The 15518-nt window shown below is 35.8% G+C and overlaps 1 protein-coding gene across 2 annotated transcripts in view; it reads right to left on the bottom strand.

The window, feature by feature from the left end:
* The window catches only part of SPAG16 (sperm associated antigen 16), a gene marked incomplete at both ends in the record, with an annotated part of 1046083 nt that overhangs the window by 978841 nt on the left and 51724 nt on the right, over positions 1 to 15518 (bottom strand). For both annotated transcript variants that reach the window (XM_080799476.1, XM_080799475.1), the window contains 2 exons: positions 605 to 711; positions 6904 to 6973. In XM_080799476.1, coding sequence (XP_080655602.1) covers positions 605 to 711; positions 6904 to 6973 — 177 coding nt within the window. The remainder of the gene's footprint in view (positions 1 to 604; positions 712 to 6903; positions 6974 to 15518) is intronic.

The following is a 15518-nucleotide window of genomic DNA, read 5'->3' on the forward strand; positions in this document are numbered from 1 at the left end:
GGAAGCAGGCTCCCCATTGAGCAGAGAGCCTGATGTGGGGCTCGATCCCAGGACCCTGAGATCATGACCCGAGCCAAAGGCAGAGGCTTAACCCACTGAGCCACTCAGGTGGCCCTGACTACACATTTTAATGCCACATTTTCTTTCATCATTATGTAAGTATTTAAATACCAGCCTGATTGCAAAGCAAAGGTACTCAGATATAAGGAGATTCTTAAATGGGCCATAATTCTTCCCATTCTACTTTTAAAGAAAACTAAGAACAGTTTAAAGTTATACTATGAAAAAAGAAAGGGATGATGTGGGAGTTACTTTTTTCGGAAAGAGTAAGCAGAAAATTGAGTAAGTGAGCACACATGCCTGTGATTAAGTTGGGGTAGGTAGCAGCCTGATTCACTAAGTTGTTTCTGCCACCAATAAGAGTATTTCCCTCACATATTAGTCAACATTTGAGGACATCCATGTTTATCTATAAACCAAGGGGCTTGGAAAATATAACCTCTTAATTCCTCTTCCAATAAAATAATGTTACCATATGAATTCATGGATCTGCATATCTGAGAGTTAAGCAAGAATTAATGGAAATAAGAACAAAAAGTCATACCTTTTTATTATCTTCTATCCTTGTTTTACATTTGTTTTTTTCCCTGGCTTCACGAAGACCTTTCTGAGTAGGACCTTCTGGTGCATTTTCTTTTTCAGAATTAGGAACTACAAGATAACAATTTATTCTTAGTATCTATACTATTTCTCCATAATAAATATAACTTTAGCCAAACATATGAAAGCCAAAGTCATAATGATACATGTATTTTAAAAGTATTAAACTAATAATATTAAAATATGACAAAATGCTAAAGTGAGGTATCAAATTTATTTCCCCAAAATTCAGGGTGTCATTACTGCAAGATCAGTGAAATGGCATGATGAACCAGTCAGAGATCATAGCAGCCAATCTCGCATTACATTATACCCAATTCCTGTCATGAGGTTTAAGGTGTATACAAGTAAAGTTGAAAAGGGTCAAGGAGAGAATGATAAGCAATGACAAAACTTCCCAAGTGGAATTGAATAAACAATGGATTTTTAAAAGAATATTGTATTAATAAAATATTATTCTTTATGGTTCCCAATGTTGAGAAAAACAGAAAGGAAAACATTAGGTAATATTCCAATGGGTTGTAACATTAGTCTCCAAACTCTCCTGAACATAAAGAACAATCCTACTAAAACCACCTGAGGGGAAAATAAAAGTGACAGGGAAGGTCTTTCTTTTACACATCATTCCACATACATATACCTACTTAGGTATACATAATTTCTTCTTTTATTTCTAAACAGGAAACTAAATGCAAATAACTACTAAAATTATAATGATTAACTCTGAAATAAAAGAAATAACTAAATGTTCTAAATATAACACTAGATTTGTAATAGAGAAAAGATAAACACAAAAATTTCTTGATGAGTTCACATTCTCAAAGATTCTAAGGTAATAAAGGCAAGGAAGCCTATAGCTTGCATTTAGATTCTTACCAATCTGATTTTTCCTATTCAGTACCAGTTTCAGACGTAGGAGAAAATCTCCAAAATAACCCTGACAATAACACTAAAACAGAATATTGGATAACACAGTTCTACATGAAAGTACTTAGAAGACTTCAAACACTTGGGTGTCCAGACTACCTATCCTCCCTGAATGGTGCTAAAAGTTAGAGCCCCACAGCATCTGGGAAGTCAAAGTGTGGGGGAAAGGCAACAATACATTTTAATTTAAGAAAAATTTTCACTTCCATTAATGAAAAATTTTTACTACCAGTTCTCTCTTATTATCATCTCCTTTTCAACAACCAACAGTGACATCCTGATAATGATAATAATTTAAAATAATAATAATTAGCATTTATGCCTCATTGATTTTTTTACTACATAACAGCCACTGGTTTAAACAATTTGCATGTATAATTTCATAAAATCCTGTCGATAACCCCATCAAGGTCACTACCTGTTGTTCTCCTTTATATATGAGAAAAATATATACAATAATATCTATAGGGGAAGCAATGAGAAAGCAGTAGAGAAACCCAGGATTCCAGCAGGTAGTTCTAAAATAAGAACATGAGCAGATCTCAGGTAGCATGCAAAACATGACTAAGCACCACTTCATAAGAGAAATAAAAATCGAGAAGCAAACAAACAAAATGTTAAGGATAATAAATCAAAGTCAAAAACTAAGAAATCCTTGGTTTATAAGTATATGTAGTTTTCCCACAACAAAATGAAATTACAAAAGTTCACACTTAATCATGTTTTGGAAAATATTCAACACTTATAACCAAAACATAAGAATAAACACTGCAGAATACATGTGGAATTAGCAGAGAAATAACACTTCTCAATTGTTTCTTGATGTAGCAAGTACAAACATGATTTCCATTCTCCATCAGATAAACATCACTTTCACTTGCATAAGGATTTATAGAACAAATAAGAGGCTCAGACATTAAAGTCTGTATGACATTCATGGTTAAGCGCATATAATTCTCAAATTCCACATAGTGCTTCTTAATGTTTAGTAATATCCTAGTGAATTCCATGTCTCTATCATAGCATCTTTATGTTTATCACACCTAATGCTTATTAATGACAGGCCTATATTATTGATTGGTGCTGTGCAGTTTCCCAGATTTTAATTGGGCACAATCAACATCTTAAAGAAAGTACAATTTTTTAAGAGAAATGAAGCAAACATCAAATAAACACTTTTGCATTTATAGAAATTTTGTCTATTGTACCTCCAGTGCTATATTTCATCCTTTAACGATTCCTTATGTATGTACATACTCATTGAATCAATGTTAATTGAATATGTTCAGGCCCTTCAGTAAACATCAAAACTGTGGTTGAGCGGCTGCCTTCGGCTCGGGTCGTGATCCCGGCGTCCTGGGATCGAGTCCCACATCGGGCTCCTTGCTTGGCGGGGAGCCTGCTTCTCCCTCTGCCTCTGCCTGTGCTCGCGCTCTCTCTCTCTCTCTCTCTCTCTCTCTGACAAATACATAAATAAAATCTTTAAAAAAAAAAAAAAAAAACTGTGCAAATCTAGAAGACAATAGGGGAAGGGTGGGAAAACTGAGTGGGAAGAAATCAGAGAGGGAGGCAAACCATGACAGACTCTTGACTCCAGAGAAACAAACTGAGGGTTGAGGATGGGGGGAGGGAAGGGCAATGGGGCAACTGAGTGATGGGCGTGAGCACTGGGTGTCATGAGCAACTGATAAATCATTGAACACTACATCAAAAACTAATGATGAACTATATGTTGGTTAACTGAACATAATAAAAAATAAATAAATAAAAAATAAAATTTTAAATGCATGAATATATTGATTTAACAAAATAAATACATAAGCACCTATAAGAGTCATTAACTCTCTTGCAGATTAAACCCAGCTGAAAAGAGAATTATTTAATTGAAAAAGGTTTTGAAGAGATTATTCACAATTTGGCCCAGAGGGCTAAACAGAAAATATCTAAGAGATTAGATCACATGTAAGCCAAAATGAGGAAATCAAGCACATATATAATTGTAATTCAGAAAAAGGCAAATAGAGGTAAAGGGGAAGAGGTTTTTCTTTAAATTTACTTTATTTTTACTTTAATTTTATTTTCTAACCTAGGCCATATATTCCATATAGTCATATGAAATTGGTATCTTATAATGCAATTCTGAGCAGCAACTAATGCCAACTTTAAAAGCAGCAATTTATTAAGCTAAAAACCTTATGGAATACTTTGCTTTACTCCATATGACATCTTTTTCCTGTATGAACGTCTGAAGTCAGCTTTCACAGTTGTTTTTCACTTCATCTAACACTTCCAATTTCTAGCTGTTCATCCTGAATTCAAAATCTCCTATCATAAGTTATAAGATATATTAAAATACAATTATACATATCTTTTAAACCTGTTTTGGAAATGGGAACTATTGCATTCAAATTGTGACCTTATAAGAAAGCAAAGTAATATGTTAATAACACAAACATCAAAATCAGCATATTCATAAACTTATTTGAAATTAAGTAATTTGTACAAAAACTGATTTTATCTCAAAATACATAATATTAAAGTGTTTCTGTATAGTTTCTTGTAAATATTTGATATATATTATATTTCATAACAAAGAAAAATAGTACAAAATTGTCCCTTTAAATATCTAATCAATAATAATTCACTATTCATACTTTCTCCTAGGAATTTTTCTATTATTCTACATACCATACAAGAATAAATGTAGAATTAAAAACCTTTTTTAGGTGAGAAAGTTCAGTACTATAGTATTAATAATATTCTCTCTGGGTAGTACAAGTATGGATAATTTTAAAAATAAAGTTTATCATTTTAAAAATTTCTAAAATAGGCATATCACTTTGGTAATTATTTGATTACTCCAAATCAGTTCAATTTTTGTCTTATCTCTAAATTTGGATTGAATAACAATTAATTTTGTCTTTTTCCCAAAATTCAGAGTAAATGATGATCAACTCATTGTTCCCTAAGTACAGAGTGAATAATATTAAATTTTAAGAATCTCTACTGCCATACCAACCTCTACCTAAAATAAATGGATAGACTTTTGGATGGATAACAGGTTGACAGAGTTTTAAAAAATTAAACTAAAATAAGCAAATGGAGGGGGAGTTAATTCATATCATGAAGGATGACAATATTTATGAGAGACAACCAGTTCACCAATAAATCAACTTCTCTTCAAATTAGAGTTCTTGGCTAAGTAAGGTTCCAAGTTGATCAGACAATCAGGGAGATGAGACAGTCTGACATGACACAGCCAAATGCTAAAACCAGAAGCTTAGGAAAAGGTACAGCAAGTCCCATATCTAACACTAGAATGCATATTTATAAAAATCATAAAATTATTCAGTATGGAATTTAAGGAATTCATTTTATTCAGGTATTTGGGATTATGTAATTAAAAGAATTTATTTCTTTGTGTTGTGTCAAAATTTATTCCTTTTGACCAAAAGCCACTTCAAAACATCACAGATCTTGCTTTTTTTCTCATTTCTTCTTCAGACTATATTTTAATTGATGTCTCTTAAATTCACTGACATTTCTGCCATCTCCAATCTGTTCTGAACTATAAAATTTTCATTTAAGCTACCATATTTCTCAGTAATAGAATTTCAACTTCCTTTTTTTGTTTCTGTGTATCTCCTAAGATTCCTTATCTCCTTAATTAATGTCATATTTTTCTTTAAGTCCTTGGTCATATTCAAAATAGCTGCTCTGGCATTTTTAACTGCTAAATTCAACACCTGGGCCATCTCAGTGTAGGTTTCCATTTACTGATTTTTATCTTGATTGTGGGTCACTTTTTCCTGTTTCTGTAACATGTACAGAAAATTTTAATTACATACTCCACAGTATAGATAATAGATTATAAAGACTCTGGCCAACTGTCTTCCTTTACAGGATATTGATTTTTATTCTAGCAGGCAGTTTAATTTTTTTGATGATCACCTTGAAATTCTAGGCTTAATTTTATGCTTTGTTAAAGTGGATCCACGCAAAGCCCTAAATTTTTCCCAAGGCTCTCTAACTTGGCGAGATTCGAACTCCAATTTGTCTTCCCTAGAAATTCTTTTTTTTTTTTTTAAGATTTTATTTATTTATTTGACACACACAGAGAGATCACAAGCAGGCAGAAAGGCAGACAGAGAGGGGGAGGGAAGCAGGCTCCCTGCTGAGCAGAGAGCCTGATGTGGGGCCCGATCCCAGGACCCTGAGATCATGACCTGAGTCGAAGGCAGAGACTTTAACCCACTGAGCCACCCAGGTGCCCCCTTCCCTAGAAATTCTATGTAAACTTTGTTTTTTGGTTTTATAGGGCAGGACAAGTGTTACGTTAATATGATTATATTAAATGTTAATACGTGTTACCAAGATGTTAATGAGGTCTCTCCATTCCAGTCATGGACAGAACTCCAATGTCTCCCATCTCTGACTTCTAGTATCCCCGTTCCCCTCTAAACCCTATAAAATCTTCTCTTTCTAGTAGGTCTCTGGTAGTCTACATGTATAGCCTAGATACCAACTAAGAACTCATAGTAAACTTCCTCACAAACTGGACCACTGCTCATTGCAGCACCCTTTTTTTTTTTTTTAAAGATTTTATTTATTCATTTGACAGAGAGAGATCACAAGTAGGCAGAGAGGCAGGCAGAGAGAGAGGGGGAAGCAGGCTCCCTGCTGAGCAGGGAGCCCGATGTGGGGCTCGATCCCAGGACCCCGGGATCATGACCCAAGCTGAAGGCAGAGGCTTTAACCCACTGAGCCACCCAGGTGCCCGTTGCAGCACCCTTTTATCTGGTGCATTTTCCTACAGATTTTAGTCACTTTGACAACTGTCAACTATTATCTTTGCCTTTTCAGTTCATCAGGACTGGCATGCTCTTCTTGACCTCCATTTCCATGGAATTTGGTTTGGAACACAGGCAAAAAGCCATAGTGATGGTGGATCTCAACTTTAAAATTTTCCTTCTGTCACTTGCCTTCTGTGACTTGTGCTATTTTCCAATGCCTAAAAGTAGCTGCCTTATTGACAGCTTATAGAGATTTTTTTTTACTGAATGAAGGTTAGTCTGGTACCACATACTCCAACATGGCCACAAACAGAAGTCCTCCCATTATAGTTTACTCATATTAAAATTAATCTATATAGTACTGTATCTATACTCCCTCTTGATCTTTTCATTAACATTTTAATTTATGAAATAGTTACCATATCATTTATTTACTTTTAAATATCTCTAACATTTGGAACACTGATAAGATTTAAAAATCACCAACCAATATTAAATTAGTTTTACCACATTTTACTTTTACCTCTAGTTTCCGAAGCATGGTAATTATGCCCTATTTCCATATGCTTCAGTGTTGCTTGAAGCCCAGAAATCTAGAAAATAAAATCAAAAGATATAGGGTTATATACAAAATGACCCAAAAAGGACAAAACAAAATGCAATGTTTAAATATCAACAGCAAGATATAAAAATATTAACCTCTAGGATTAATTCCTATGTATTAAAAATTTTGAAACATGAATTGCAACAAAAGAAAAATGTAATTTTAAGTTTAAATCCAATTCCATGGGTGATTATTAGGTATCCATTATAAATAAGCATCTGAAACATTTATTTCACAGCATCATTTCCTGAATCAAGAATACTTATTGTACACTTTGAATGATAATTATTCAGTACTCTACTTTGAGAGAAGTTTCTCCTCTGTTGAAATTACTTCACAACAACTTAATTCATCTTTCTATTTATAAAAGATGAGGAAAGTATTAGTTGGGAAGTAAAATATGAAGAGACTTGTTTTTCCTAAAACTCTTAGCTCATTTTCCGCCCACAGACACTCCTTGTTTTATTAAACATGTTTTATAATTAAGAACATTTGTTAGTTTGGTGACATATAATTTACCTATATTTCCTGAACAATAGGCTTGAATTAAAAACTCAACCTTAAAGAGTTCTCTCATCCCTCACTGTATGTGATTATACTAACACAAAAACCATCTGTTTAATTATATACGGATACACACATTTTTCCTACTATGACTGAGTAGTAACATTCCTTTATTAATAGAAAATAGCAGATAATAAATTGTAACCTATAGATTAGTGCTCATGAAATGCCTGGCTGGGAAAAAAAAGTAAAAAATGTATATCTATTCTTGGATGCTAAATGGGTTATGAAAGTTTTAAATATACTTATTTAGAATAGTATAAGATTTACATAAAAGCTGAAATGTAATAGAGTTCTTGTACACCAGAGCCTTATTCCCATTGCTAACATCATGCATTACCACAGTGTGTTTGACACAATGAGACAATATTGATAATTATTATTAGCAATGTCCATATTGCATTCTAATTTCATTAAGGTTTTTCTTTTCATTTTATTTACTTTTTGGAGAGAGAGAAAAAGAGTACAAGCAGGGAGAGGGAGATGGACAATCAGACTTGGTGCTGAGCATGGATATAATGCAGGGCTCTATCTCACCACCCTGAGATTATAACCTGGGCCAAAACCAAGAGTCAGACCCTTAACTGACTGAGTTACCCAGGCTCCCCAAGATTCTTCTAATATCTGTTCTAAGATCCCATCCAAGATATCTTACATTTAGTCATCTTGTCTTCTTTTATTATTATATTTAAATTCAATTAATTAACATATAGTGTATTATTCATTTCAGAGATAGAGTTCAGTGATTCATCAGTTGTAAAAAATACTCAGTGCTCATTATATCATGTGCCCTCCCTAATGTCCATCACCCAATTATCCCATACCTCACCCCCTCTCCCCTCAAGCAGCCCTCAGTTTGTTTCCTCTTATGATTTGTCTCCCTCTCTGATTTTGTCTCATTTTATTTTTCCCCTCCTTTTCCCTATGCTCCTCTGTTTGTGGCATCACAATTCTGGACTTGAGGCTCTATTACAAAGCTGTAATCCTCAAGACAGTATGGTACTGGCACACAAACAGACACATATCAATGGAACAGAATAGAAAACTCAGAAATGGACCCTCAACTCTATGGTCGGCTAATCGTCAACAAAGCAAGAGAAAATATCCAATGGAAAAAAAGATCGTCTCTTCAACAAATGGTATGGGAAAATTGGACAGCCCCATACAGAAGAATGGAACTGGACCATTTCCTTACACCATACTAAAAAATAGAGGCAAAATGGATGAAAGATGACCTCAATGTGAGACAGGAATCCATCAAAATCCTTGAGGAGCACACAGGCAGCAAACTCTTCGACCTCAGCTGCATCAACTTCTTGCAAGACATGTCTCCGAAAGCAAGGGGGGAAAAGGCAAAAATGAACTACTGGGAATTCATCAAGATAAAAAGCTTTTGCACAGCAAAGGAAAGAGCTGACAAAACCAAAAGACAACTGAAAAAATGGAAAAAGATATTTAAAAGTCTTATCAGATAAAAGGCTAGTATCTAAAATCTATCAAGAACTTATCAAAGTAATCATGTCTTCTTAGCTTCCTCTGGACTGGGACAGTTTCTTGGACTTTCCCTCATTTTGATGACCTTGACAATTTTGAGTATTGGCCAGGTAATATTTTGGAGCATGTCCATACATTTGGGTTTGTCTCGTGTTTTCTCATGATTAGATAGGAGTTACTGTTTTGAGGAGGAAGAGCACAGAGTAGGAGTGTCATTAATAGCTCATCAAGAATATATCAACATGATTAAAGATTGATGATGTTAACCCTGATAACCTTCCTGAAGTAATATTTGCCAGGTTTCCCTACAATAAAACTAGTCTTTCCCCCATTTTCACTATACTTGTGGAAGCAAGTCATTTAGTTTAGCCAACAGTGAACAGCTGGGGTGTTAAGCTCCACTTCCTTGAGGGAAAGACTGTCTACATATATCATTTGAGATTCTTTTTTGAGAGAAATATTTTTTATTTTTCACCATTTATATACTCATCCATTTATTTATATCCATATGAACTCATAGATATTTATTTTATACTCTGGGTTATAATCCCATACTGTATTATTTATTTTGTTGCTCAAATTGTTCAAAATGTGATCACTGAGAGCTCTTTCAAGATGATTCCTGTAATAAGTATGACTCCATTTTTTGATGTTTGACTGCTAACCGTTTTTAAGCCTTAACTTCCTACTTCCCTTAGGAGTAGGCTGATATGAAAGACTAGATTGCTCACTTCTTTGCCACTGGTGGGAGATTCAAACCATATAAGCCTCTCCTCCCACATAGGAACTCTCATCCTGCTCCCAAACCCTAAACACAACAAAAACCATAAGCTAGTCTCCTTCTTAGTTCTCTCAAGACATTTCAGGCCTGCATGTAAGGCTTGTGCCACTCTCCCCTCAGAGTTCAATTATATAATGTAGATGTTTGCATACCTTCTTGCTATGTGTATAGCAAAGTCAGTCTCAACATCCAAACAAAATTTGGTTGTTGGTCCACTTAGGAAGCGCCCTCACAGTTCCTTTGTCCCTTGATATACCCTAACATTTTCTTCAGTCCCTTCTCCCCCCCTTTTACCTTCTTCCCTCCCTTCCTTTCTTCTTTCCTTCCTTCCTTTCTCTTTCCTTCTCTCTCTCTCTTACCTTCTGAGCATCTCCTAACATTCTAGTGCAACAAGATGGGACAAATGTTCCAGGTTCATTTTGTATCTTCCCCACCCAGCCTATAATCAGTCACTTCTCCAAGGAGTCCTAGCTTCCTTTTACTGGAGAATGGTATTAGAAACAGATATCTATGCACCAGGTATACTCATATGCTACTGGAGTGTCATTAATTCTAGATTCTCTCAGCAAGCTGACCTAGAAAATACATACATTTACTTTTTAGAATGCCTCCTGGATTAGAGACTCATGATCCAAAAAAAGATAAAATGTAACTTTATACACACGCGTGCGCGCGCGCGCACACGCACACACACACAAATTATATATATTTTCAATCATAGGACTATAACTCAGAATTTACAACATTTTCACTAATTTTGCAAAACAAACTAGGTTTTTCTATAAGATTTAAATAAATTTGAATGTTGCTATATCATTACTTATGAGAAGAATTTGAAAACACATACTTCTTTTAGCTTTTTGTCATCTCAGTATACTTTCACTTTTATATAGAAACTAAGTATCACTAAAAAATTCTAAATTCTAACCTTTCTTCTTTCAAGATATTAGAGAGATCTATATGTTTAAAGAGAAAGATAGTGAGCTAAATGTTCATTAAGAGAAGGTTTTTAAAGAAGTGATGATTAGGAACACAGATAAAAATTCTAAGACACTTCCTACTGCTTCAAGTATATACAAAAGTTTTGGTTAGAAGTGACTTCTAAGAGGGGTGTCTGGGTGGTTTAGTTGGTTGAGCATTCAACTCGTGATTTTGGCTCAGGCCGTGTCTCTGGGTTGTGAGACTGAACCTCGTGTAGAGCTCCATGCTCAGTGGGGATGCTACTTGAGATTCTCCCTCTCCCTTTCCCTTTGCCCCTCTCCCACTTCTCTAAAGTGAATAAATAAAAAAAAAAGAAGTGACTTCTCAGAGCATCACTGAAATAAAACAGACAATGAAAATAGAGATGTAATAAAATATAATAAGTGCTTAAGAGTGGTGCAGGGGGATCGGGAGGAAGAAAGATGGGGGCGGAGTAGGAGAATGAAATATCATTATATCCCAGGAGTTCAGTCAGATAGTTATCAAACCAATCTGAACAACTACAAACTCAACAGGAGATAGAAGAGGAGAACAGCAGCAATTCTAGGAACAGAAAATTGACCACTTTTTGGAAGGCAGAATATGCGGAGAAGTGAATCTGAGGCAACATACGGGAAGATAAATCACAGAGGGAGGGGCCGGCTTCCGGCAAATGAGAGAGCTGCAGAACACAAAATCAGAACTTCTAGAAGTCTGCTCCACTGAAGGACGTCACTGCAGAAGCTAAGCAGTGGTAGAGCCCTCACAGGAAGTGTGTGGTCTCAGGACCTGCAAGGTCATAGAAAGACTAGGGGCATCTAAGTGTGGCAAATCTGCTAGGTATCAGAGTAGGGAAGCCGGCTACAGAGACAGAGCTCAGGAGTGAGCTCTCAGCTTGGTGTAACCTTAAACTATGATCCAAGGCACAGTCAGACCACTGCTCCTCAAGCAGGGACCCCACAAGTGGCAGATATGGAGAAACACCCTCCTTCCTCATCCAAGAGGAGTGACATGGGAGTGAGCAGCAGGAACCTGCTGGGTTTGGAGACTCCAAATGGAGCCATGCACCAGAGATAGAAACACTCAGTCAAGGCTGGGTGAGCACAGAGTGTGACCAGAGACCAGGGAGACGGGAGGGACTGACTGCTTTTCTCTGAGGGCACACTGAGGAGTGGGGCCCAGATCTCTGGATCCTATGGACCCAGATGTTGAGAGGCTGCCATTTTCATTCTCATCCTCCAAAGCTCTATGGAAAGCATTCAGGGGACAAAAGCTACAGAGAGTGAACCTCAGCATATTACCTAGCCTGGCCACTGGCAAGGCCATTGCAATTCTGCCTCAGGCAAAGACATTTGAGAATCACTGCAACAGGACCCTCCCCCAGAAGATCAGCAAGAATATCCAGACAAAATCAAGTTCACCAATCAATGAGAACTTCAGAAGTCCAGAGCTAAGGGAAAGCAACACATAGAATTCATGGCTTTTTTCCCATGACCCTTTAGTCTATCAAGGAAAATTTGTTTTAATTTTATTTTTTCTTATTTTACCTTTTTAAAACTTTTCTTCTTTCCTCTTTTAATGTTTAACTATTTTATCTTATCAATACTGTTTTTAAAAATCTTAAATTTTCATTGTTATACTCATGTTTTATCCCCTCATTGTATTTAACCTTATTTTTTGTGTATATATATATATAGGTGTTTTTTCTTTAAAATTTTGAGATACAATTGCAGGGTCATAGGGTAGCTCTATTTTTAATTTCTTAAAGAATCTCCACACTGTTTTCCAAGGTGACTGCACCAACTCGCCTTCCTACCAACAGTGTAAGGGGATTCCCCTTTCTCCACATCTTCTCCAACATTTGTTGTTGATTTTGGCCATTCTAACTGGTGTAAGGTGGTATCTCAATGTGGTTTTGATTTGAATCTCCCTGATGGCTAATGATGATGAACATTTTTTCATGCGTCTGTTAGCCATTTGTATGTCTTCTTTAGAGAAGTGTCTGTTCATGTCTTCTGCCCATTTTTTGATGTGATTATCTGTTTTGTATGTGTTGAGTTTGAGGAGTTCTTTATAGATCTTGGATATTAGCCCTTTGTCTGTAGTGTCATTTGCAAATATCTTCTCCCATTCTGTGGGTTACCTCTTTGTTTTGTGAACTATTTCCTTTGCTGTGCAGAAACTTTTGAACTTGATGAAGTCCCAAAAGTTCATTTTTGCTTTTGTTTCCTTTGCCTTTGGAGACATGTCTTGAAAGAAGCTGCTGTGGCCAAAGTCGAAGAGGTTACTGCCTATGTTCTCCTGTAGAATTTTGATTGACTCCTGCCCCACATTGAGGTCTTTTATCCATTTTGAGTTTATCTTTGTGTATGGTGTAAGAAAATGCACTACTGGGTATTTACCCCAAAGATACAGATGTAGTGAAAAGAAAGGCCACCTGTACCTCAGTGTTCATAGCAGCAATGGCCACAGTCATCAAACTGTGGAAAGAGCCAAGATGCCCTTCAACAAACAAATGAATAAAGAAGATATGGTCCATACATACAATGGGGTATTATGCCTCCATCAGAAACGATGAATAACCAACTTTTTTATCAACATGGACGGGACTGGTGGAGATTATGCTGAGTGAAATAAGTCAAGCAGAGAGTCAATTATCATATGGTCTCACTTACTTGTGGAGTATAAGGAATAACACGGAGCATATTAGGAGATGGAGAGGAGAAGTGAGTTGGGGGAAATCGAGGGGGAGACAAGCCATTAGAGACTGTGGACTCTGAGGAAAAAACTGAGGGCTTTGGGGGGGTAGGGCGGGGTTGGGTGAGCCTGGTGGTGGGTATTATAGAGGGCACGTACTGCATGGAGCACTGGGTGTGGTGCATAAACAATGAATTTGGAACACTGAAAAAAAATCAAATTAAACTAAATTTTAAAAAATTGGGATACAATTTATTCTAATAGATCAAAACATACCCTAAATCTAGCCCATGGCTTTGTTCGAGTCTCCAGTCTGATCACATTCTCTCCTCTTTTTTTTTTTCTTTTTCCAAACAACGTATCAACTCCTTTTAGAACCTTTTTTAATTTCCACCTTACACTCATATTCCATCCCTTCATCATGTTTACCCATATATATATATATATATATATATATATATACATACACACACCCATATATTAATATACCCATAATATATATATATATATATATTTTAAAGAAAGAGATATACACACACACACACACACACACACACACACATATATATATGTGTGTGTATATATATATATATCTCTTTCTTTAAAATTTTGGGAGGCAGTTTCTTCTAAGAGACAAGAATACACCCAAAATCAAGTGGGTGGCTCTGTTCTACTCACCAGTCTAATATATATATATATTTTTTTTTTTTTTAATTTTTTCTCCCTTTCTTGTCCCCCGGGTTTCAGGTCTCTTCTGATTTGGTTAATGTATGTTTTTCTGGGGTCTTTGCCACTCTTTTAGTATTTTGTTCTGTCATTCATCTATTCTTATCTGGATAAAATGACAAGGTGGAAAAAAATCACAAAAAAAAAAAAAAAAAGGACAAGAGGCAGTACTGATGGCTAGGGACCTAATCAATGCAGAAATGAGTAATATGTCAGAATTAGAGTTCAGAATGACAATTATCAAGGTGCGAGCTGGGCTCCAAAAAAGAATAGAAGGGTATTAGAGAATCCCTTTCTGGAGAAATAAAATCCCTTAGGAGAAATAAAAGAGCTAATATCTAACCAAGTCAAAGTCAAAAAAGCTATTAATGAGATGCAATCAAAATGGAGGCTCTTACTGCTAGGATAAATGAGGCAAAAGAGAAAATTAGTGATATAGAGGACAAAACACAGAGAATAAAGAAGCTGAGCAAAAGAGAGACAAACTACTGGACTACGAGGGGAGATTTCAAGAAATAAGTGATACCAAAAGGTGAAACAATATTAGAATAATTGGGATCCCAGAAAAGAAAGAGAGAGAGGGGCAGAAGGTATATTGGAGGAAATTATAGAAAAGCATTTCCCGAATACAGCAAAAGGAACAAGCATCAAAATCCAGGAAGCACAGAGAACCCCCTTCAAAATTAAAAAAAAAAAAAAAATAGGTCCACACCCTGTCATCTAAGAGTGAAGCTTACTAGTCTTAGTGACAAAGAGAAAATCCTGAAAGCAGATCAGGACAAGAAGTCTGTAACATACAATGGTAAAAATATTAGATTAGCAGCAGACTTATCCACAGAGACCTGGCAGGCCAGAAAGAACTGGCATGATATATTCAGAGCACTAAATGAGAAAAATATGCAGCCAAGAATACTATATCCACCTAGGCTGTCATTGAAAATAGAAGCAGAGATAAAAGGCTTCCAGGACAAACCAAAATTGAAAGAATTTGCAAACACCAAACCAGCCCCACAGGAAATATTGAAAGGGGTCCTCTAAGCAAAGAGAGACCCTCAAAGTAGTAGATCAGAAAGGAACAGAGACAATATACAGTAACACTCACCTTACAGCTAATGCAATGGCACTAAATTCATCTCTTTCAATAGTTATGCTGAATGTAAATGGGCTAAATGCCCACAATCAAAAGACACAGGGTATCAGAATGGATAAAAAAACAAAATCCATCAATATGCTGTCTACAAGAAACTCATTTTAAACCCAAAGACACCACCAGATTTAAAGTTAGGGGGTAGAAAACAATTTACCATTGTCA

The sequence above is a fragment of the Martes martes genome (assembly GCF_963455335.1).
Source record: "Martes martes genome assembly, chromosome: 3".
In the NCBI taxonomy this organism is placed as follows: Eukaryota; Metazoa; Chordata; class Mammalia; order Carnivora; family Mustelidae; genus Martes; species Martes martes.